The 25,987-nt window shown below is 43.2% G+C and overlaps 1 protein-coding gene and 1 long non-coding RNA gene across 3 annotated transcripts in view; one reads left to right on the top strand and one right to left on the bottom strand.

Annotated features, from left to right (window-relative positions):
* Window positions 1-749: 749 nt before the first annotated feature.
* LOC118026315 lies at window positions 750-25,677 on the bottom strand. 2 transcript variants are annotated; one of them, XR_004683526.1, is made up of 3 exons: window positions 25,509-25,677; window positions 23,713-23,873; window positions 750-1,714 (listed from the first exon to the last, which is right to left on the bottom strand). It is a non-coding gene; the product is annotated as an uncharacterized LOC118026315 (long non-coding RNA). The 2 variants fall into 2 exon arrangements; XR_004683525.1 differs by lacking the exon at window positions 750-1,714 and adding an exon at window positions 21,538-21,738.
* An 89-nt stretch (window positions 25,678-25,766) lies between these two features.
* FAM189A2 (family with sequence similarity 189 member A2) overlaps window positions 25,767-25,987 on the top strand; it is a 59,449-nt gene continuing 59,228 nt past the window's right edge. The window contains exon 1 of the mRNA XM_035029080.1: window positions 25,767-25,985. Coding sequence (XP_034884971.1) covers window positions 25,867-25,985 — 119 coding nt within the window. The 5' untranslated portion in view covers window positions 25,767-25,866. The remainder of the gene's footprint in view (window positions 25,986-25,987) is intronic.

Below are 25,987 nucleotides of genomic sequence, written 5' to 3'. Positions count from 1 at the left end.
CTGACCCTCCTCTCCCAAAGTCCCCGGGCTTCACAGCCAGCACTGATGTCCCTCCTGGAGCCAGTCACGGACAAAACTGGGATGGGAAGCGCTTCTCAGCCGAGCCTCTTGGCCGTCCATCCTTTCATCCCCTCCCAGGACTTCCCTGTCTCAAAGCCTGCCCTCCCAGACGGTACTCTGTGCTCTTCCTGTCCTGCTCTCCTCCTAACCAGATCTAACCACTTGGCAACCCTCCTCATTTTTCTGAGGAGAAACCTGAGGCTCAGAGGAGAAAGGGGGATCATTCACTGTGGCCAGAGGAAGGAGGCAGTGGGGAGGATACAGACAAGAGTGACCTGCTCCTACTTTCCACAATTCACACGTATTACTTCAGACCTCTAGGTTCTTCCATTCGGCTGTGTTGCTTTCCACCATTGTCCATGCTTGTTGGTGCTCCCAAGACCTAGCTAGAAAAGTCTGTTTTGTTTTGGAAAGCACCTCCAGAACGGTCTTGCAGAGCTCATTAGAAGCTCTTTATGGCACATCATTTGGAAGTCCAATAGTGAGAATAAATACATCAAGTTAAAAAATATCACATTCATTTATTTTTAAAGATTTTATTTATTTACTTGAGAGAGAGAATGAGACAGAGAGAGAGAGAGAGAGAGAGAGCATGAGATGGGGGAGGATCAGAGGGAGAAGCAGACTCCCTGCTGAGCAGGGAGCCCGATGCGGGACTCGATCCCGGGACTCCAGGATCATGACCTGAGCTGAAGGCAGTCGCCCAACCAACTGAGCCACCCAGGCGCCCGATCACATTCATTTAAAAACACATTCTACACTTCAATAAGGAAAATGACGGCTTGGAAACACAGCCATTTAAAGACAGACAAGGCAAGATTACAAAAGAAGTGAGGTAAAAGTATTTCAAAACAAATGATTTCTATCAATTACCTGTCTGATGTATTTTCACTTGTTCATACCTTATCTCTCTCCCACAGAGTGTTTATTTTATTTTTTTAAAAGATTTTATTTATTTATTTGAGAGAGAGAGAGAGACAGAGATAGTGACAGAGAGCACAAGTGGGGAGGAGAGGGAGAAGCAGGCTCCCCGCCGAGCAGGGAGCCCGATGTGGGACTCGATCCCAGGACCCTGGGATCATGACCTGAGCCGAAGGCAGATGCTTAACCACCTGAGCCACCCAGGCGCCCCCCCCCTCGAGTGTTTCAAGTGGCTTGCCGAGACATAGAGAATTAAACAGGATGAAAAAATAATAATAAAAAGGCAATGCCATCAAAAAAGTCTGGCGTAGGAAAGAGGTCAGTTTCCGGGATGACTCAGGTGTATGCAGTGCGTGTCCTGGGGTCCTGTGCTCTTTGCCAGCGGCACGACAAAGGCTGGACCCTGAGCCGGTCAGCAGCCCAAAGAAAGCGGGTAGTGCCGCCAGTGAGAAGACTCACACGATTGTTAAAGCAAAAACAGACCAGCTCTTCAGGAGAAGAAGAGCTGCTCCTGGAACTTCCTTTATTACACCTCTCAGGAGGCCCTGTGTGTCCTAAGAGACAGTATCCTCGTCATCACCCTAACAACTCAAACAGGAGGCCGTTTCAAGGGGCTCTTTCTGAATGTGCGGTTCTCGATGTGACTAAGGCTGAACACAGAAGTCATTCAGGAATCTCTCGAGGCGGCCAGGAGAGTGCGGTCCAGGCGTGTGGCTCTCAGAGGACCAGACGGCTGTAGTCGAAAGACAGTGTTTTAGACTATCAAGTGCATTGCAAATAGCGTGACGCCCTGAGCCTATCCTTTCCCATAGCAACCCCCTTGGCAAAAATAGAACAACGGAGAGACACGTCTGACTACCTCAGGGGCTTGTCTCTGAAACTGGTATCTGCTCTCTGTCTGGACCACTTCCCTGGGTGTGGAAAGCCTTAAATTCAGCTTTTGTGACCCTCTGGGGTGAACCCTCCTGAACCCAAAGTCTTGTCCCTATAGTTGTCCTGAGACTGGCAGCTCATGCATGGCTCTGATTTACTGTTGACTAGATATTCACACAGTGCCCAGAGAATGTCCAGCCTCTGTATCTCTTGACTTGACAAAAAGTTTGGTGCCAAGGTCAAATCAACTTCCTCTACTAGGCTCTAAATTGCTTTGTTATCTTCCCAGCAGCAGAAGGGATAAAAGGAAAGCATTCTGATTTGGGACTAGAGTAGATTGTTTTCATGAGTGAAAAACTGTAGCAACTACTATCTTCAATTTAAACAGAGATGTTTACATGTAAAATCCAGAACAAAAATAGTAGTTTGTTTTCAACTTGGTTTTAATCAGCGTTTCATAGATCAGTAGTTGTTAACAAAAGTTCAACATGGGGCCAGACTTGCGTATTTTGTTTTGTTCTGCACACTGGCTATTTTTGTGGGCCTGATCTTGTGCATCCGTGTGGGCTCTGAGTGGCAGGGGGAGAATGACCAGACACCATCTGTTACCAGGAGGCTCTAGAAGCAAGAGGCCCTCTGGGTGCCAGGCACAATGTAGGTGGAACAGCTTCTCAAAAGGATCCTGATACTGGATCTGAGATAGCTGGACCCAGAGTGGAGTCATCAACAGGCATTAACTCATCTTTGGGACTTCCAAGAGTTGAAGGGAGGGTCTCAAAGGGGAGCTTTGCCTTCCTTCCAACAGACATTGGGTCTAACGAAAGAATATACAACTGGATACTGGCAAATGCAATGGGCTCACAGAAAGTTCCTCACAAGGAGTGTGGGAGCCACGCTATTGCTCTCCTCTTGGCCCCCTACTCAAAGCACTTGAATCTGGGGACCCGCCGTTCATTCCTTGGAAGGGAAGGATGGGTGTGATCAGGAGGGAGTTGTGCAGACATGTGTTTTGATATATGTACACACTATGAAATAATCACCATCAGGCTAATCAATACATCCATCACCTCACATACTTACTATTTTCTTTTTTTCTACTTCTCTTTTGTCCCCTCTTCCCATTTTTCTTTCTTTTTCCCTTTTTTTAAGAAAGAGAGCATGTGCGTGGGTGCAAGTGGAGGGTGGGGGTGGGTGGGCAGAGGGAGAGGAAGAGAGAGAATCTTAAGCAGGCTCCACAACCAGTGTGGAGCCCCACATGGAGCTTAGTCTCACAACTCTGAGATCATGACCTCAGCCAAAATCAAGAGATGGATCCTTAACCGACTGAGACACCAGGCACCCCCCCTTTTTTTCTTTTTGGTGGTAAGAACGCTTAAGAGCTAACCCCTTAGCAAATTTCAAGTACACAATAGGGTATTGCTAACTATAGTCACATAGTAATACATTAGATCTCTAGAACTTAATTATCTTGCATAACTGAAGCTTTTTACCCCTTGACCAACATTTCCCCATTTCCCCTTCCCACTAGCCCTTGGAAATCACCATGTTACTCTTTGCCTCTCTGAGTTTGACTATTTTAGATGCCACATATAAGTGAGATCATGCAGTACTTGTCTTTTTGTACCTGGCTTATTTCACTTAGCCTCCAGATTCATTCATGGTTAATGTCTCCCAAGTTCATCCATGTTGTGGCCAACAGCAGGATTTCCTTCTCTTTTAAGACTGGATAATATTGGGGGTGCCTGGGTGTCTCAGTCATTAAGCATCTGCCTTCAGCTCAGGTCATGGTCCCAGGGTCCTGGGATCGAACCCTGCACCAGGCTCCCTCCTCAGCGGGAAGCCTGCTTCTCCCTCTCCCACTCCCCCTGCTTGTGTTCCCTCTCTCGCTGTGTGTCTCTGTCAAATAAATAAATAAATAAAATCTAAAAAAAAAAAAAAAAAAGACCGGGTAATATTGTATTGCTTACATATATAATGCCCATATCGTATATCATCATGCCTGTTATGTAGATAGATCAATATAACATATATACAAAATGTATATGTAATGTCTGTCCATTCACCTGTCAGTGAACACTTAGGGCTGTGTCCATATCTTGGCTATTGTGAATAAAGTTGCAGTGAACATGGGAGTACAGATACCTGATTTCATTTCTTTCAGATATATTCTTAGAAATGAGATTGCTGGCTTACAAAGTAGTTCTGTTTGAATATTTTGAGGAAGCTCCTCACTGTTTTCCAGGATGACTCTGGTGGTTTGCATGCCCACCCACAGTGCAGAAAGGCTCCTTGCTCCTTTCCACATCCTTGTTGACACATTCTTTTTGTACTGCTGTCAATTCTCCCTTCAGATCTGTCAATATTTGCTTTATACATTGAGGTGCTCTAATGTTGGATGCATGTATACTTATAATTGTTCTATCTTCGTGTTGAGTTGACCCTTTTAAAATTATGTAATAACTTCTTTGTTTTTGATTTAAAGTCTATTTTGTGTAATACAAATGTAGTCATCTCTGCTTTTTTTTAACTGCCGTTTGAATCGCATATATTTTTCCATCTCTTCACTTTCAGCCTAGGTGTGTCCTTAAATCTAAAGTGAGTGTCTGGGCGCCTGGGTGGCTCAGTCGTTGGGCGTCTGTCTGCCTTCAGCTTGGGTCATGATCCTGGGGTCCCGGGATCGAGTCCCACATCAGGCTCCCTGCTCGGCGGGAGGCCCGCTTATCCCTCTCCCACTCCCCCTGCTTGTGTTCCTGCTCTCGCTGTCTCTCTCTGTCAAATAAATAAAATCTTTAAAAATATATAAAATAAAATAAAGTGAGTGTCTTGCAGATAGCTTATCACTGGATCTTGATCTTTTAAAAATCCGTTCATCCATTCTATGCCTTTTGATTGGGGAGTGTAATCCATTTACATTTAGAGTAATTATTAATAGATAGAACTTACTATTGTCCTTTTGTTAGGTATTTTCTGTTTACAGTTGTTTTGTCCTTCTTTTTTTTTTATTGTCTTCCTTTGTTATTTGGTGATATTTTATTTTGGTAGTGATTTGCTTTGATTCTTTTCTTTTGTGTGTGTGTGTGTGTGTGTGTATCTGTTATAGATTTTCTTTGTGGTTATCCTGAGGCTTGCATGAAATATCTTGTAATTAAAAGCACCCATTTAAAGCTGATAACAACTTAGCATCCCCCTTGTTTTTCTGGGGGATGAGGGCTTGGACCTTCTGGTCTGTCATCTTGCTAGTGTCATCTTTTTGACATATGACTTTTATTTCCCAAGATGTCTTACCACTTTCTTTCCAACCCATCCATTCCCCTGTTGAAAAACACATTCTGGTAATTTATATTGTGGCCATTTTATCTGTTCCTCTCCCCACTGCTTTCTATCCCATTCCTTGAGCCTGGCACTCCTTAAGGTTAAAAAATAGAAAGGACCTTCCTTAACTTGGAGCCCATATGCACTGGATTACATTGCCTGAACCTGAATTAAATAACAGAATATTCTTTGAGGTTGTATGTATGTGTGCTTGCCTGGCTGAGAGATGGGCCACTTTTCCTCTTTCAGATCAGCAGTAGATACCTGGATTCCTCTGAGGTGGAAGATAGGGAGGCGGAGAACTGTATGGTGCCAGCTATTCAATTTATGGATTGTCCCTCCTCCCAGGGTAGGGTGATGTTGGTTAGGTTCCCAGAGCTGGAGGAGCTGAATGAGGAGATGGAGTTTGGAAAATCTGGGTAGGTCAGAACCCAACCACCCATCCAAGGAAGGAGAGGCAACCTCAGCCCTGGAGCTTTGTGTGAGGTGATTGCTTATATTTTCAGAGTGCTTTTCTCCATTTCCTTTTCCCATGGGTAGGAAAAAAGCTACTAACTGTTAGACCTGGCCTCAGGCAAGTAATCTATAAATGAAATCTAGGGACATCCAGACAGGGTAACTCCCTGTTCTGTTCCATGAGGCAAAGATTATTCCGGACATTTCTTTCCATGCTATTTCTATCCAGTGAGGTCAGTTTTACCTCACAGATTCATGCCTTTGCTTTTCATTAATCCAGGTGTTTCCTTAACCCTAATCTTATGCATATCAGCCATCATTGGGTTTGCCAAAACATCGTGTTTTGAGATAATTGAGTTCATACTCAGTTAAAAGAAATAATACAGAGATCCCATACTCCCCTTCACTCAGGTTCTCCCAATGGCGACATCTTGCGTAACTATAGTACAATATCACAACCAGGAAACTGAATTGATACAACTGATCCACCTTATTGAGATTTCACCAGTTTTACAGGAACTCGTGTGTGTGTGTGTGTGTGTGTGCTTGTGCGCGTATGTTTTATTCTGTCTAGGTTTATCACACGTGTAGATTCTGGAGAACACCACCACTGTTCCATTTCTACAAGGATTTCTTGTTGCCCTTTTTTGTAACCATATCCCTAAACCCTGGCAACCGTTAATCTTCCCTCCACTTGTATTATTGCAATGAATCTTGAAATGAATACTACATAAATAGTCATACAGTATATCTTTTTGAGATTGGCTTGTTTCACGCAGCATAATTCCCTGGAGAGTCATCCAAGTTGTTGTGTGTACCAATAGCTCATTCTGTTCATTTCTGTGGGAGAAGTGCCTAAGAGTGCAATTACCAGGTTGCATGGTAGTTGCATGTTTAGTTTTTCCACCAAATACCAAACTCTTTTCCAGAGTGGCTGTGCCATTTTACATTGCCACCAATAATGTATGACTGATCCATTTAACTACATCCTTGCTAGCATTTTGTGTTGTCACTTTTTTTAAGTCATTCTGACAGTTTTGTCATGGGTTTAATTTGCATCCCGCTGATGGCTAACGATGCTGAGCTTCTTCTCCTGTGTTTATTGGTCATGTATATATCTTCTTCAGTGAAGTGGCACTTTGTGTCTTTTGCTCATTCTCTAATTGAATTGTTTGTATTGCTGAGTTCCTTATATCTTCTACATACTATCCTCTGTCAGGTAAAGGGTTTGCAAATTTTTTCCCCTCAGTCTGCAGCTTGTCTTCTTATCCTCTTCTTCTTTTTTTTTTTTTTTAATGATTCTGTTTATTTATTTGACAGAGAGAGACACAGTGAGAGAGGGAAAGAGGGAACACAAGCAGGGGGAGTGGGAGAGGGAGAAGCAGGCTTCCCGTGGAGCAGAGAGCCCGATACGGGGCTCAATCCCAGGACCCTGGGAGCATGACCTGAGTCACCCAGGCGCCCCTTTTTATCCTCTTAAGTGATCTTTTGCAGAGCAAAAATTTTTAATTTTGATGAGGTCCAATTTTCAAGCGTTCCTTTTATAGATTGTGTGATTGGTGTCAAACTAATAATTCTTAGCCTAACCCTAGATCCTTAAATTTCCTATTTTTTCTAAAAGATTTATAATTTTATTTGAGAGAGAGTGCATGCAGGAGCCGGAGGGGTGGGGGGCCCTGGGGCTCCATCCCAGGACCCTGACATCATGACCTGAGCGGAAGGCAGATGCTTAACAGACTGAGCCATCCAGGCACCCCAAGATTTATAATTTTATAAATTATAATTTATAATTTTAAATTTACATTTAAGTCTGTGATCGATTTTGAATTAATCTTTGTGTAAAGTGTGATGTTTAGGTCAAGGCTTTTTTTTTTTTGGCCCATGGACCCATGGATATCCAGTTGCTCTAGCACTATTTGTTGAAATAATCCTTACTTTTATTTACTTTTCATTTGCAAATGGGAGAGAGACAGACAGACAGATTTTATTGACATAATTGGGCCTGAGCTGTGGCAGGTGTAGGAATACTGGGGGAAACATGATATTAGGTAAGAGGGAAGGATTGTCCAAGGAGGAGTTAACTGAGTCATACGCTGTTAGAAAGTAAGGAAAATAGGGGGACACTCTCCCGTTACAGTGGGGAGAAAGACTATAGTGGGAAGGACAGGGGAAGAAAAGGACCCCCCTCTCTGCTGTTAGGTAAAGTAGCAGCGCTGGGCTGTTATGTACTTGTCTGGAGTGAGGAGGAGGGTGAGAAGTAAAACAGGGGGCATCCAGGTGGGTGTTTGAGGAGGTCATACGCAGCTGATCACAACTCAGGGAAGACAGCATTTCCTTCCAAGTAGCCTCCCATCTGACAGTGGTGACCACACCTTTTGCCAGGCACCTTAACTTCTCGAGGCCATGACCAAACTTGGTTATCTCCGAGGAGAGGAATGCCAGGGCTGCCTCTAACACTCTTCTTGCTGCATCTGCCCCCTTCAGCCTCCTTGTGATGTTGGAATGTAACTACTTAACGACTCCTTAATGACTCAAGAGCCTCCCACAAAAGACAGGAAGGCTTTGCATTCCGTCTCTTCTTTGTTCTCTGCCATGTGGCTGTCTGCAAAAGTTTGTTACTTTGGGAGTGGAAAAACCAAACTTGGTATGGCTTCTTTGGAGAAGCAAGGTGATTGCTCTTCAGCTCATTTTCAGAAAACAGACATTGGATGATTCTCTTCAGTAGGCATTTAAAATTCAACAAGGATGTGGGCGCCTGGGTGGCTCAGTTGGTTAAGTGACTGCCTTCGGCTCAGGTCATGATCCCAGGGTGCTGGGATCGAGTCCCGCATCGGGCTCCTTGCTCTGCAGGGAGCCTGCTTCTCCCTCTCCCACTCCCCCTGCTTGTGTTCCCTCTCTCCCTGTGTCTCTCTCTGTCAAATAAATAAATAAAATCTTAAATAAATAAAATAAAATAAAATTCAACAAGGATGAGGCTAGAGGGGAAGAATTATTTTAACACAGTTAATTCTGTGTCTGCACTTTGTTAGTGGTTGTAGTGGAGTTTGGAGCGGAATATAATCAAACATTTTGGCATTTATATGGAAGGAGCAAACAATAGGATGGGTGACATAATACATTTTGAAGTTTTTTGTTTAAAAAAAGAAAAAGAAAAGGAAGCACCACCTGGCTAACTGATAAGCTCTGGGACTGTTCCAGGGCAAGCTATTAACACAAAAGAGAGGAGGATGGGACGAGATCCGGGTGGTGATGGTTTATTTTCTGTCTTCTTTAAATGTCATATCGGGTGGCTCCTGTAACATACATTCAATCCATGCGCTTCTTTCTCAGCTTTTCTTCGTGATCCTCACATATACTGTAGTGGGTTGAATGGTGCGCCCCCCAATACAGGTGCATTTCATTACCCCCAGAACCTGCGAATGTAACCTTATTTGGAAAGGGTATTTGCAGATGTAATTAGGTTAAGGACGCTGAGATGAGATCATCTTGGATTTTCTGGGTGGACCATAAATCCAATGACAGGTATCCATATAAGACAGAGAAGAGAAACACACGGAGAAGGCCACCTAAAGACAGATGCAGAGGTTGGAGGGATGCAGCCACAGTCAAGGAGCACCTGGAGCCACCAGAAGCTGGAAGAAGCTTCCAGGTCTCTACCAACAGCTCACCAACACTTCCAAGATGTCAGTAGTGAATGCAAGTCCAGACTTTATTTTTGTACTGAGAGGAAGTCTATTGCTAAGGAGGACACTCCAATATGACACTTGGGAGATGGTTTTTCTTAACACGTTTCTTAAGTTATTTCTCATGCATTTTTAAAAGATTTTATTTATTTATTTGAGAGAGAGAGAGCACAAAGAGAAAGTGAGAGGGAGAAGCAGGCTCCCCGCTGAGCAGGGAGCCCATATGCGCTCCATCCCAGGACCCTGGGGTCATGACCTGAGTAGAAGGCAGACGCTTAACTGAGCCACCCAGGCGCCCTCTCATGCATTTACTTGATCTAATTACTTTCAGCCTTTTAGAGGCTTGTTTTCCTGAAATCTTAAGATCCTGGTGTTGGAGAAGATTTAATTTAAAACTGCAATGCCTGTGGGTGTTAAACATAAACTCTAAGGAGCATTTTTTAGAACAGCTTCATTGGGATATAATTTACATTCCATAAAGTTTACCCATTTAAAGTATGGAGTTCAGTGGTTTTAGTATATTCACAGAGTTGTGCGACCATGACCAAAATATAATTTCACAACATTTTCAGTATACCAAAGAGAAGTTTCATACCCATTAGCCACCATACCCTATTCGAACCCCTTGCTACATCCCCTCTCTTCCAGGGCCATACAACTATTAATCTACTTTCTGTCTCTATAATTTGCTTATTCTGGAAATTTTGTGTAAATGGAATCATACAACATGTGGTCCTTTGTGACTGGCTTCTTTTACCTAGTGTATTTTCAAGGTTTGTCCATGTTATAACATGTAATAGTACTTCTCTCTTTTTTATGACTGAATAATATTCCATTGTATGGATAGAACACATTTTTGTTTAGCTATTCATCCACTAATGGACATTTGGGTTGAGTTCCTCTTTAGGATTTTATGAATAATGTGTCTATGAGTCTTAGTGTACAAGTTTTTGTGTGGACACAGGTTTTTATTTCTTGTATATATAATTAGGATTGAAATTACCGGATCATATGGTAACTCTATGTTTAACATTTTGAGGAACATTCAAACTGTTTTCCAATGTGGCCACACTATTTTATTTTTAATTTATTTTTTCCCTTATTGAAGTGTGATTGCCAAATAAAGATTGTCAGTATTTAGGTTGTGGGACATGTTTTTTTAAAGGTGTAAAACCTGATGATTTTTAATGTGTGGATTCGTTCTGAAATGATTACCACAATCAAGTTAATTCACAGCTCTATCCCCTCACATAGTTACCATTTGTGGTGAGGATACTTAAGATCTACTCTCTTAGCAAATTTCAAGTATACAATATATGATTATATTATAATTATATAATATTATAATTATATTAAATTATAATTATAATATCTAATATTATAATTATGTAATTATAATCATCATGTTGTATGTTTGATCTCCAGAATTATTTATTTTATAACTGAAAGTTTGTATACTATGACCGGTATTTTCCCCCACCCCCCACCTCTTGGCAACCGACTTTTACTCTCTGGTTCTATGAGTTTGACATTTTTAGATTTCTCATATAAGTGAGATCATGTAGTATTTGTCTTTCTGAATCTAGCTTATTGCAGTTAGCATAATGTTCTCCACATTCATCCATGTTGCAAATGGCAGGATTTCCCTTTTTTTTAGAGAGGGAGAGAGAGTGGGGGGAGGGGCAGAGGGAGAGAGACAATCCCAAGCAGGCTCCATGCCCAGTGTGGAACCCAACACGGGGCTCGATCCCACAACCCCGAGATCATGACCAGAGCTGAAATCAAGATTGGACACCTAACTGACTGAGTCAGCCAGGTGACCCAGGATTTTCTTTTTTATGGCCAAATAATATTCAATTATCTATCTATTTATCTATCTATCTATCTATCTATCTATCTATCTATCTATCTATCTATCTTTCAAGAGAGGGAGAGAGATAAGAATTTCTTTATCCATTCATCTGTCAGTAGGCTGTTGTTTCCCTATTTTGGCTATTACGAATAATGCTGCAATGAACATGGGAGTGAAGATATCTCTTTGAGTTATTGACTTCATTGTCTTTGGATATACATCCCAAACTGGGACTGCTGGATCAGAGGGTAGTTCTATTTTCTGTTTTTTGAGGAAGCTCCATACTGTTTTCCATAATAGTTGTACCAATTTATATTCCCAACAACAATGTTCAAGGATTCCCTTTTCTCTACACGCTTGACAACACTTATTTTGGTCAACAGCCATCCTAATAGGTGTGAGGTCATATCTCTTGTGGTTTGGATTTGTGTTTCTCTGATGATTAGTGATGATGAGCACATTTCATATATCTTTTGGTCGTTTGCATATCTTCTTCTGAAAAATATTCAAGTCCTTTGCCTATTTTAAAATCAGGCTGTTTATTTGCTATTGAGTTGTATGAATTTCTTATATATTTTGGATATTAACTCCTTATCAGTTATTTGGTTTGCAAATATTTGCTTCCATGTGGTTGGTTGCCTTTCACTCTGTTGTTTTCTCTTGCTGTGCAGAACTTTTTAGTTTGATGTAATACCATTTGTCTAGTTTTCCTTTTGTTGCATGTGCTTTTGGAGAAAGGACATTCTCTCTCTCTCTGAGTCTTATTTCTTTATCTCTCTGCCCATTGCTTTCACTGTCCATGCAGGCTGGGTTCCTCCACATAGCCTAAGACAAGACTACCGCAAAACGCTGGACTCCAAGCTCTCATCACCAGAAAGACTCTTATTCCCAACTTGGCTGAAAAATTCTAGGCAAGATTTCTGATTGGCCAACTAGGGTCCTCTGGACTGTTAATGAAGCTTTTGGTTACATTGAGAGTGGGTTTTACCTGCAGAAAAGAATCCTTAGAAGTTTATTTTTGGTTGAAACAAGTTGCTTTCAATTTATTATGGCTCTAGTTTTTATAGAACTTTTAATTCTATTTATAAATCTAACCATTGTTAATCACTTTTTAAGGGATATTTAAATATTATTTGATCTGTTTAAAAACTCAGTTAAACTGCTTCAATATTTCAAACATCATTTATCAATTTAATATTTTATTTTCTTAAGTATTTTAATTATTTAGCCCAACAAATAAATCTTCCTAAAGACTTAAATAACCCCTATAAATGCAGTAAATTAACCTTATAAATAAAGGAAACCTATATTTCTCTTAGGTGTCCCAATACTGTGCAAGAACTTGGTAGGGTTTCAATAGAATATCTTAAGTCTAAGTTACTCAATTGTATATTTTACTTTATTTTTATATTATTTCTTAAAGATTTATTTATTTATTATTTGAGAGAGAGCAAGCTTGTGGGGGGGAGGGGCAGCAGCGGGGAATGGCAGAGGCAGAGGGAGAGAGAATCCTAAGCATTCTCCCTGCTGAGCGGGGAGCCCAATACAGGGATCAATCTCATGACCCTGAGATTATGACCTGAGCCCACCAGGCACCCCTCAATTGTATATTTTAAACTGGAGTTATGAGCATGTCACCTTAAAGACCAAATTATCTTCAATATTACAAACATACAGGTTATCAAGTATTTATAGAGTCTTTCTAAACACCAAAGTATTAACACCATGGTTTTGATCTCCTTAACATTTTTAATACTTAAATTTTAACCCTTCCCAGAATTAAAACCTGGTGCTGACTAAGGAATACTAGTAGAATTCCAGAGAGCTCTGAATATTTTTTAAAAAGATTTATTTATTTGAGAGAGAGAGAGTGAGCACGAGTGGGGGGAGGGGTAGAGGGAGAGGGAGAGAAGCAGAGTCAGTCCCCGCTAAGTAGGGATCCTGATGTGGGGCTCCATCCCACGACCCATGAGATCATGACCTGAGCCAAAACCAAGAGTCATATGCTCAACCGACTGAGCCACCCAGGCGCCCTGAAAACTGAATATTTAACTCTAAATTTTCCCAGAGTGAAAGATGTTCACTCACTAACAAAATTTCATCTACTCTCAGATGAACTTCTTTTCTTCACATTTTAACAATTCTGAAATTGGGTCTATAAAATTTACCCATTTAATAAAAGTGTATCATTCCATAGTTTTTAGTATATTCACAGATATGTGCAACTATCACCACAGTCAATTTTAGAACATTTTCATCACCTCAAAAAGAAACCTCCTACGCTTTAGCTATCTTCCCAATCTCCCCAGCCCTAAGCAATCACTAGTCTACTTTCTGTCTCTATCAATTTGCCTTTTCTGGACATTTCATATAAATGGAGTCATATAATATGTGATTTCTTATGACTGGCTTCTTACACTTAGAGAAATAGATGCTGAATTTGATCAAACATTTTTTTGGAAATATTACAAAGGATATCCTACCTTTTTACTTTGTACTTACTTTACATTTCATATGGATTTGTCTGAACATTGCATATGGATTTGTCTGACTTTGATGAATTCGTTCTATTGAAATAGACCAACTGATTATGGCCCAGAGGGGAGGAGCTGAAAGGACCCCCTCAGGTTCAGGTACCTGCTCTAGACCTAATCTCCAGGCAAGGGGTGGAGTCAGGCAACAACATGGCAGCCCTGACTGGGACCTCATGTTTGGAATAGGGCAAAGGGTAGTCCTTAGAAATGGGGATGGACAGACAGAATTGAAGATGTTGAAGGAAAAATTCTTCCTCTACCATTTAAGGTCCTACAGCCGGACTAAGAATTAAATTTTACATGAGACAGATTAACAGGAGAAATGGAAAGGTTTTATTGCATGCATACAGAGGCCCAATAATGAAATTGAGACCTAAAGAAATGATCAAGGCAGGTAATTTTTATACTTTTCAGACAAAGAGACAAAAAATCTGTGAAGAATTGACAAGACAAGGAAAACTTAAACTTTGGGAGCTTCAATTAGTAAGAAATTCTAAACAGAGTTTGGGCTGGGGTAGTAAATTGGTAAGTAACAAGAGTTGTTTATACAACCCTCTTGGTTCTAAATTTCCTATTTCTGGTGATAAGGATGTCTCTTTACCTCCTGGTATAGGGAGGGGAACTTTCACATGGGAGATTTCTTTCTTGTTTTCAGGGGGACAGAGGAGGGTCTGAGTGTCCTTCTTGCATAGACTGTCTCTTAAATTAATTTTTTTAAGATTTTATTTATTTTTATTTGAGAGAGAGAGAATGAGAGAGAGGGAGTACATGAGAGGGGTGAGGGTCAGAGGGAGAAGCAGACTTCCTGCTGAGCAGGGAGCCTGACATGGGACTCGATCCAGGGACTCCAGGATCATGACCTGAGCCGAAGGCAGTCGCTTAACCGACTGAGCCACCCAGGCGCCCCTCTTAAATTAATTTTTATTTAAAATAATCAATATGCCAAAGTGGCCCATCTTGGAGCAGCCTGCCCTTGGCCCCTACAATATTTCATTTAATCCAATCATTCGAGAACCCTCTGCCACACTTTCCCGAGTCCCGAGGAATGTTGTACACAGAATATTGCTGTGGTATACCGGGAAGAAACCGGATTAGAAGTCAGAAGACTTGTGGTTTGACTTTAAGGAAGTCACTCTCTGTCTTTGAGCCTGAAGTTCTTCATCTCTCGGTGAAGAAGAATTAACCACCTGCATGGCTGTTGGTGTATGATATGGAAAGATTTACATAAATGGGAGACCTCTGATCAGTCTTCTCACTCTGATTCTTCATGTCCTGCACAGATGCTCCACAGCCCACCACTTTCTGGAGCTGTTTCAGATTCAACTCTGGTTAAGTGTACTCAGTGTTTCTCAGCGTCTGCCCCTCCACTTCATGTTGCCATTAGGGTCTCTGTTTATAAGTTCCATGGCTGGTGGTCTCTAGGGTCCTCAGAGGTTTTCGCCAGACTGTATCCATCCACACCTCCAAGAACACTGAAAACCATGCACCACTGCTCCCCACCCCTGCCCCCACCCGTGCCTTGGGTTTCCATTCACCCAGTCAATCCCAGCAAAGATGGTTTGGTTGTTAGATATGTGAGTCTCCTCGGCGCTCTGTCATGGCCAAGTGTACCCTAGTCATACCCTCGGTTGAAGAGGGGCACTGCACCTACTCTCTGGGGCTAACTTCAGAAGCTGACAGATCACATAGCTACATTGAGTGGGACACCTGATATTCAGGTGGCAGGTAGCCTGACACCAGGGCTTCAGGGCCCTGGGTTCTCTTTCAGCTTCATTTACTTACACACACACACACACACACACACACACACACACAATTTCTTGTCCTTTCCCACTGAGATGATTCATAATCAGAATATCACTATTCAAAAGAGACCAAGGCACCTTGAGAAGAGAGCATTTAGAATTATTTGTTAGAACTAGAAAGAACCATGCACATCATCTGGTCTAAACCCTGCTCTGCCCATCCCCAGCCTACCTCTGTTCACAGAAAAGACTGAAGTCCTTTGAGGTGATGTGACTTGTCTAAGATCACAGAGCAAACGAGAGAAAAAGCAAAGACCTTTTATCCATTCATTCAATAAAAGCTTATTAATTCCTACTTACCAGGCATTGTTCTAGGAGATGAAAATGTAGGCTTATTCAACACAAAGTCCCTGCCTTTGTGGAGCTTACATTTGTCATATGGCCATGCATACAAAAAAACCAACATAATGTCAGATGGTGATAAGTACTAGGAAGAAATCCAAACTATGGGGATAGGGAATGAAGGAGGAGGGGAAGTATTACATTTGATAAGGAGGTCAGGGATTGTTTGTCTAAGAAGTAAATGAAATGAGGGGGCAAGACATATCTGAGGGAAGAGCACTCCAGATAGAGGGAACAGCAGGTGCAAAGGCCCTGGTGCAACAAGGAGGACACTATGATCAGGACGTCTGGATTCACCATCCAGAGCTCCTTTATCAAACCACACTATCTCTAAAGTCATCAGGGGTCTCTCAAGGGTCTTTATGCCATACAGTGGCGAGGTATGAGGGTGACTATAAGAACCTAGAAGTCACCATGTTGCCTAGCTTGGAACTTGTGCCCTTCACAGACACAACAGGGACCAAGAAACTCAATGTAGCATAACACAAATAGCTCTGACCTGGATATCAGGAGACCTAAGGGACAATCTTTGTTCTCCTACTGAATGTCCAATCGTTGGTCAAACCCTCTTGGAAGACCAGATCGTTGTTTTTTAAAATTGTAATTTAAATTTAATTTTTAGTTTTAAAATAAGTGAGTTCCCATTTTTTTTCATGTATCCTGACTTTTTTTTGCTGTGGTTATTATAACTCAATACAGAAATGTATACAAATCTTAAGTGCACTGCTTGATGAATTTTGGCATATGTATACATGTGAGACTTCATCATCCAGATCAAGATGTAGAACATTCCAATGTCTCTGAAGGTTTTTTATGATGTGTCTCCCCCTGGGTAATCACTGCCAAAGACAACCATTTGACCTCTACCAGCATATACATCTGTTCTTAAACTTCATACAGATGGTATCATATAGGATGAACTTTTTTACGCCTATCTTCTTTTACTCAAAGTTATGTCATTGAGATTATCCATGTTGTTGAGTAGCAAGAGTTTTTTTTTTTTCATTGCAGGGCAGTGTTCCATTACATGAATATAACATTTTATTTTTTCTTTCTCCTGTTGATGGCCATTTGGATTATTTCCAGTTTGGAGCTCTTATGAACAAGCTGCTATGAACATTCTTATGCATGTCTTTTGTGGGCATAAACACTCATTTTTCTTGGGTTTATACTCAGGAATTGAATTGTCTGAGCTTTTTTAAAGTTCAAATATTTCTCTGACAATTATATGATAGTAGCTCTATTTTAGTGTCTGTTAATTCTAGATAAAGTCAGTAAGGCTTTTAAATGCTTCTTTATCAATTGTGAACATACCTCTGTGCATTTGGAAAAATATCCATATGAGATATTATTTTTTTCAGTCTTCAGATAAGGCATGGTGTCCAAATGGTTCTTGACCTCCAAATGGAGAATCACTGCCCTAAAGAATGACTCAAGTGTCTTTGAGATGTAATCCTCTATGATTCTAAAAGGCAGTGCTCCTAAAACCACACTTTTGATTTGTTTCTCTTCTTTTATTTATCTTTTTTGAAAAATACTTCTCGATATACAAGTAGATTTTTTAAAATTTTATTTTATTATGTTAATCACCATATGTTACATCATTAGTTTTTGATGTAGTGTTCCATGATTCATTGTTTGCAGTGTAACCCCCAGTACTCCATTCAGTACGTGCCCTCTTTAATACCCATCACCAGGCTAACGCATCCCCCCACCCCCCTCCCCTCTAGAACCCTCAGTTTGTTTCTCAGAGTCCATAGTCTCTCATGGTTCATCTCCCTCTCCAATTTCCCCCCTTCATTTTTCCCTTCCTGCTATCTTCTTCTTTTTTTTTTTTTTTAACATATAATGTATTATTTGTTTCAGAGGTACAGGTCTGTGATTGAACAGTCTTGCACAATTCACAGCACTCACCATAGCACATCCCCTCCCCAAAGTCTATGACCCAGCCACCCCATCCCTCCCACCCCCCACCACTCCAGCAACCCTCAGTTTGTTTCCTGAGATTAAGAATTCCTCATATCAGTGAGATCATATGATACATGTCTTTCTCTGATTGACTAATTTCGCTCAGCATAATACCTAACACAACTTTCTCCTGTTGAACTGCTTTTTTTCACTTAGCTGATGGGGTTTCGATATGGAGCTCCATGCTGAAACCGTGTGCTCTCTGACTCATGACATTATTCTAATATTGAGTGGTGAATGTAGGTAGTACCAAGTATCTTATTTTTCCTTTCATTTGGGACCCACCTTCTCCAAATTCAAGTCCAGAGTGCCATGAAAGGGTCCAGTGATTATTAGCATGCTAGTTTATTCTTGGGAATCAGGAAGTACTAGAGGCTCCTGTGACCAGGGTAATGGCCCTCAAGAGGATGGTGTGAAGGTTTTGCTGTAGGAAGGACAGATAGTAAACCAAAGTGACAGACAGATGGGATGTGCCAAGGTTTGGTATGGCCGTTTTGGAAGCTATTTGTTTTTTGTTTGTCCAACACATCCCACTCTCCTTTCTTCATTTCCAGTGCAGACCCTACTTCTTAAACACAGAGTAGGAATGTGAGCCAGGATGACCAGTTGTAGTTCTCAGCTGCCCTGGCTTCAGGGATTGGCTGAAGAATGGACAAATAAGCCACACTGCACTAATCATGATCCTTTTTTCTTTTCTTTTTTAAAAAAGAGATTTCTTTAAAAGAAAGAGTGCAAGCGGGGGGAGGGAGAGGGACAAGCCAACTCCATGCTGAGCTTGGAGCCTGATGCGGGCCTCGATCTCACAACCCTGAAATCATGACCTGAGCCGAAATTAAGAGTCTGACACTTAACCAACTGAGCCACCCAGGTGCCCCAACACATCACTGTTTCTTGTCTCTGGTGGGCAATATGTACTTCTTTCCATTCAAGCTGCTCTATATTGGGCTGTTGAGCTTTGAGGGAAAGAATCTGAACAAATACACAGCCAACTCTTTCATAACCAAACCTACTGCTTTGGAGATGGCCTGGGTGGACTTAGTTTTGAGAGCTGGTGAAGAGGACACCCATGGCTGCTCTTCATTTGGCATGCGAATTATATCTTATGAGATATATTATATATATATGTGTATATATATATATAACATGAGATATATATTATATCTCATATATAATGTGAGAATTATGTTCTCATCAGCAGTTGCTCCTAGGGCCAAACAGGAACAAGAACTTCCAGTGTTTCAAAAAGATTTTGTCTTGCCCATGCCACAAAAATATGAGTGTCTCCCACATGGGGAGTCTAGACAACAATCGAGACAAGAAAAAGCAGATGATCACAATATGGTGTGGCGATAATTATGATGGGAAGTGGAGGGTGATATGAGGCACAAAGCAGGCTCACCTCACCTGGTCTCTGGGGCGATTCATGGGGATGTTGAGGATGACCTTCTGGAGCCAAGAAGCTCCAAACTGTACTCTAGGGATTTGTAGGAGGGTCCCAGGGAAATGTGTGTGTATATAAGTTGGGGACCAAGGGGTAGGCACAGAACAGTGTTTTTGGTAGAGGGAACAGCACATTTGAAAGCCCAAAAGTAAAAATGAGTTTGGCACAAAGGACTGATATGTCAGGACACCGATTTGTTAAGTCAGAACAAGATGCACAGGTAAGCATGCATAGAACTTTTGAACACACCGAACTCACATCTGCTGCCCAGGGTGGCTGTTTCCTGGCTCAGAAGAGCTGGGAGAGTGATTTAGTATCATAACACTTCATGGAGAGAAACTTTATTTCCTGCTATCCTTATGGACTATTGAAACTGTGGCAAATAGGGACTATGAGTGCAAAAGGCACCAAGATGAATAATTGTCCCTTCCTTTCTCCTCCTTTCCGGCCCAATTAAGCCAAGGATCAACCTGACATACTCCGTGAGAGTTAGAAATAATGTGTGCAAAGCCTGGTCATGGCAGACTGTCCAGCAATGTGGTGCTCCTCTTCTGGCACCATAGGCCCTCGGTTTCCTCAGGTCTCATTTCCTGTGCCAGGAATGACCTCCCCCTGGATGGCTGACAGCAGTCCTGCCCTCTTTTTTGGGGGATACCCCACCTCTTTCTCCCTGGTTGACTCTGTGGTCTGCAGTAGGTCAATGGCTAAGACATGTCAAATCCAGTGACTTTGTACCTTTCCCACAGTTAGGGTTTGTCAGTCCGGGAATACCCAATAGAGGGGGGCATGCACAGCTTCGTCTACATGGGCTCCACTAAGTCCAGGCCAAGTCCCTCTTATTGTCTCTCCTGCAGCTTTCGGGCAGTAAAGCCCATCCTCTGACTCAATCCTTGGGGGCCTGAGATGCTCTCTTCCATGAATGTTTGCTGGAAAGAAGAAAATGCACACATACACGCACACGCACACAGTCACAAAGGTATACTGGTCTCTGAAACAGCCCTGGGGAGCTTTTACTAAATATACCTGCATGGGCCTCACCCCACTGCAGACCTCATGGATCAGTATCTCTGCACCTGGGGCTTAGAAATTGTATATATTTTTAAAGTCCCTCTGGTGAGTTCTGAGAAGCACTCAGACCAAGGGCCCCTTAGTGGAGGAGGCTACTCAGCGCGACTCCCACCAGGCAAAGGCAGCCTCTCATGCCTGTTATTACACAGCTCTTCCCTAAATATCTTTGTTTCCAAGTGGTCTAGGCTTCACACCTGCATAACCAAAAGGCCTGTTCAAGAGATTTCCCCAGAACAGAGGAATCATCTCTGCTCAAAGATGAACTGAAGTTTTGACTTCTACTGAAATTTGAACCTGCAGAAAGCTTTGCTATTATGAGGTGTCTCTCTCTCTAACACACATACATACACACTCACACACACACACACACACACACACTCTCCCACACTCTTACAAGATACACTTTATTACATATGTGTGTGTAGCTTATCGCCTCTAGAAGTTTATAAGCCATAATCTTTAGGGCAGTTGACTTGGATTGTCTTTCGTGGGATTTGCATTAGAGGAAGCTTTCAGTGTTTCATTTCAACAATGAGGGAAGTATGGCTGCAGGTCTCTGGTTTAACAAGTAAGTCTTTTTTTTTTTTTTTTAAGATTTTATTTATTTATTTGAGACAGAGAGAATGAGAGACAGAGAGCATGAGAGGGAGGAGGGTCAGAGGGAGAAGCAGACTCCCTGCCGAGCAGGGAGCCCGATGCAGGACTCGATCCCGGGACTCCAGGATCATGACCTGAGCCGAAGGCAGTCGCTTAACCAACTGAGCCACCCAGGCGCCCCCAAATAAGTCTGTCTTGAGGCCAGTGGCATTAGGAATCTGCACCATCATTTCAGAAAAATGGAGTGCCCAGTCGCCCAGCTCTGCTCAGCACTGCTTTCTTTCTTCCAGTCTCACTCTCTTAATTAAAAAAAAAAAAAAAGTCCTGCAGCCCTTTCTCTGCAAAGGGAACGGTTATAATTGAGGCCACGCCTCTGTTTTCCTTGACAGAGTCCTCACGCAACACTGTACCTCATGGAAAGATAGGAGACCGCGGAATGCAGGGCCTTAAAGTTTAGAATGAATCTCCGGTTCTGTCCTGGGTATTTTGGGCCTGCAAGTTTAACCATTCCACACCCCAGTTCATCTGCTTTGCTCGGCCCCTGCTCTTTTTTTTAATTTTTTTATTATTTATTTATTTATTTTTAAATTAATTAATTTATTTTTTATTCTTATGTTAATCCCCATACATTACATCATTAGTTTTAGATGAAGTGTTCCATGATTCATTGTTTGTGCACAACACCCAGTGCTCCATGCTCTTTTGATGGTCAGCTGAGAAATCCCAGTCACAGAATGTCTAAACTTCAGAATCGCAGGCCTCACTCAGGAGCTCCAGCCGATCACATGGCCCAGCCTCAGGCTGATGGAAGCATCACGAACTTGCACTTGACAGATGAAATAACGGAGAGCTAGAGAATCTTGGAACTGGCTCAAGATCACAGAGTGGAGGAGGGCTGGAACCCAGGATGTCTGCCCTTCCCCTTAGACTGCAGTGGTCTACATCCTTCCTGTGCAGACGAGTCCCCTGGGCAACCCGTGCCTGGCTGGGGACCCGCGGAGCCCCTCCCCTGAGCCCACTTACATCTCAGTTTGTTTTCAAGTCAAATCCTTGACTTCCCCCTTCCAACTAGTCCCCTCTCACAGAAAAATCCCCATGTAAAGATTCTGGAGTCTGAACAGTACTAACCACCAATACGGTTGTGAATTTGTTAAAATGTAGGTTCCCAGGCCTCTTATCCAGAGTGCAGGCTTCCACGGGTGTTTGGGGGAGCCCGTGAGCTTGCAGTTTGACATGCTCCCCCTAACGGTGCTGGTGTCCATGGACCACACTTTGCGAAGCTGCCCCAGAGCCACCATATTAAAGACTTCTAGAGCCCACTGTGCCTCACTCAGAGAAGCTCTTCTCTTTGTAAAATGCACAAGGCGGGAGCTGGAGGCAGGTGGCCAGGGAACATTCTCTGAAGAGTTTCTGCAGCAGTTCCCACACCACAGGGAGTAGCCACCTGCAATTAGCTGACAGGTGGGGGGCTTCGGAGGAAGGGCGGGAAGAGCAGAGCAGTTTGTGGAAAGGTGTCCAGTGAAACCCAGGGGAGAGAGCTTTAACCCCTGAGCGCTTAAGGCTTGGAGCGCAGGGAGTGGAAAATGAGGTTCGGGAAGGGATTGATTGAGATACAATTTACGCATTTCAAGTGTAAAATGCAGTGGTTTTTAGTAACTTCACAGTGGTGTACAATCATCACCACAATCCATTCTAGAACATTTTATCACCTCAAAAAGTAACCCATACACTTTACCGCTCCCCCTCCCCCCCAGTCAGCCTCTGCCCCTCCCCCCCCTCCAGCCCCAACCGCTAATCTACTTTCTGTCTGTATGGATTTGCCTATTCTGGGGATTGTATATAAATGGAATCATATAATATGTGGCCTTTGGTGACTGGCTTCTTTTATTTAGCATAACCCTTCCAGGGTTCTTCATGTTATAGCAAGTACAGTACTTCATTCTTTTTATTGCCAAAAATATTCCATTGCATGGATTACTGCATTTTGTTTATCCATTCATCCACAGTTGGGTTGTTTCTACTTTTTGGTGCACGTGAATCATGCTATTGGTGTATCAGCTTTTGTTTTCATTTCTCTTGGGTGTATACCCACGAGTGGAATTACTGGGTCAAGTGATAATTCTATGTTTAACTTTTGGAAGAACTGCCAGACTGTTCCAAAGTCCTCACTTTTATGTCTTTTAAGCCAACCTGAAACCCATGACTCTGAATCATCCTCTAAGATTTCATTTATATACAGCTCAGCTTGATCAGGTAACTGAGAACTTACTGTAAACAAGTGTTGGGGGATGCAGAGAGTCAAGCTTGGATTACAAAGTCCAACATTCAAATACTGAAGAGTATATTTGGCATAATCTTAAAGGTTGAGGCAATGTTACTTGGATTTGTGTTTATGATAAGCAGAAAAAAAAAAAGAAGCTCACAGCTATCTATGGGGCCAGTAACAAAAAAAGGGAAAACCTATAGTACGACAACTTGTAATCAGCAGCTTTGGAAAAGGTTTTGTGGCTTGAAACTAGGGATTTTCATTACCTGCATTATCATCTGTTTCTGTATGGTCGTGCCCCCTTACATGTGGGAAATACGCTCCAATCTGCCCTAGCGGACACCGGAAACCACAGTACCAAACCCTGTATACATGCCTATGATAAAGTTTTACTTATATATTAGGCGCAGTAAGAGAGTAACAACGATAACTACAAATACAAAAGAACAATGATAGCAATATACTGTAGTAAAAGTTATGTGAGTGTGGTCTCTCTCTCTTTCTCTTTTAAAATGTCTTATGTCTTGTACTCACCTTTCTTCTTGTGATGATGTGAAATGATAAAATGACTACACGATGAGACGAAGTGAGGGGAATGAGGTAAGCATCGTGACCTGGTGTTAGGCTCCTATATGACCTTCTGATGATATGTCAGGAGGATCGTCTGCTTCTGGACAGCAGTTGACCACGGGTAACTGAAACCACAGAAATTGAAACTGTGGATAAGGGAGGACTACGGTACAGGGAAAGAGACTTTAAAAATTTAAGGGTAAAGTACTTAGAAATACTTTAAAGTATTTAAGCATAAAACACAGAAGTATGCAAAGTGTAACTGCATGAATTTTCTCAAAATGAACCTCACCCATGTAACGAGCACCTGCAGCAAGAAACAGATGGTTATCAGCTCCCCTGGAACTCTTCCCTTTCCAGTCATTAACCATCCAAGGGGAAGGAGGATATCCAACTTCTAGCACCAACATTCCCAGACACAAAGAATACATTTTGATAGTACATTTCAGGTGTCAAGGATTGACCACTGGAATAGATTCATTAAGCTGAAAGAATTTCTCAAGACTCAGAAGTTTTATATTGCACGGTGCAGAAGAATCTTAAAAATTAAATACCTTTAGGTTTGTGTATAAAATAAAAGGTATAAACTCAATGTACAAGAAGCTTTTAACATTACCTGCAATTTAAGAACATGTGCCGTAAGATGTTTTTAAAGTGCATGAAACAACATACTTTCAACATTTATTTTAAAATACAGCTCCCTGTTTCTCCAGAGTTTGAAGTTTATTTCCAACAGCACTTTGTAAAAGAAGTCCTAGGGACTATTAATCACAGGTGCTTTAATAATTCAAAAAGTGTATATGTAAACACACATGCCCACTGGCAATGCCTCTCATTGTGGGTTGGAGTAAGTAACGACCAAAATAAATACAGCTTTGGCAAGCGGAACACAAAAACAGATACACATTTCCCTGGGTTTATTGTGCAGGAGGTTAAATACCCCCACCTTGCTGATAAAATGAACTGCCTAATATTGAGACTGACTTGCGGCAAAGCGACACTGCCCTGCTTCTGAACCTGGAAAAAAAAATCCATTATAATGGGTTCACGTATAAAAGCACTTTGAAAACATAAGAATCTTCGGAGTGAAGGGCACATATGCCTAGAGAAAATCTTTCGGCAAAGGCGAATCATTTTTGTTTTTAAGCTCTAAATATGTCTTATAAGTGACCAAAAACAGGTTAGGATTTTATTAGGATATTTCTTCAGAAGTCTGGGATTCTACGTTCCACCAGGTGATGCCTCATATAGCTCACGAGGCAAGGTGAGGGGGACCCCGCGTTACCTTCGCCACCCCCCCCCCCCCCCGCCCCGCCGTTCTTTCTTTCTGGATGCTGGATACTTCCAAGGTAACCTCGTGCTCACGCTGGCTGCTAACCCTGGCGCCAGCAACGCACCCCCCGCTTGCCCGCCCCTTCCCCCCACACCCCCTTCCAGGCAGCGGGGCCGCAGCGCCCGGAAGCCCCACGCGAGCGGTGACTTCGCTCTGCCTCGTCCTTCCCCGAAGCCCCGAGGCTTAGACTTTTCCCACCAAGTCACCCACACCCCCTCCCCCTGCCATCCCCCCTTTCTGTGGGGGGGGGAAAGTTTAAAGCCGGGCTCCCTTCGCATTGCACTTGCCAGGGGGCCTGTCTCGGCTGGACTGCAAGGGGGCGAGGATCCCTAGCTCGGCGCGTGCGGGACGGACTGTTAGACCGTCCGCTCTCCGCTCCTACGCGCCCGCACTGCGAGGTCCCTCCTCGCCCGAGGGACCTACTTACACAGTTGGGACTGGGCACCTTCCCCGGACCCCAGGGAGCTGTCGCGGGTTGGGCCGTGCCCCGAAGGCTGCTGCAGCCGCGCGGCGCGGGCGCGCGGCGGGGGCGGGGGGCGGGAGGGGGCGGAGAGCCAGGGCGCGCCGGGGGCGGCGGGAGGCGGACCCCCCGTGGCAGGTGGGTGCGGCCGGCGGGAGCCCGGGCCGCGGCGGTGGCGGCGGCAGCAGCAAGTGGTTGGGCCGCGCTCATTTCCTTCCCTCCCCCTCGGCCTCGGGGTCCGCCCGCGGTGCCCAGTGCGTGGCGCCCGCGGCTCGGCTCCGCGTCCCAGCCCGCCGCCACCGGCCGCTCCCTTCCCCGCCCGTCCATGTCCCTGCCCGTGGTGCTCCCGGGCTCCTGCTGCCCTGTGGCCGGGTTCTCGGGCGGGCCGCAGGCCGGGGGCCCGGGCGCCGCGGCCGCCGCCGGCCAGGAGCCGCCGCTGCCCCCGC

The sequence above is a fragment of the Mirounga leonina genome, unplaced genomic scaffold (genome assembly GCF_011800145.1).
Source record: "Mirounga leonina isolate KUSES-001 unplaced genomic scaffold, KU_Mleo_1.0 Mir_224, whole genome shotgun sequence".
NCBI lineage: Eukaryota > Metazoa > Chordata > Mammalia > Carnivora > Phocidae > Mirounga > Mirounga leonina.
Note: the sequence above shows the minus strand (reverse complement) of the source record. Positions and strands in the feature narration are given on the sequence as shown.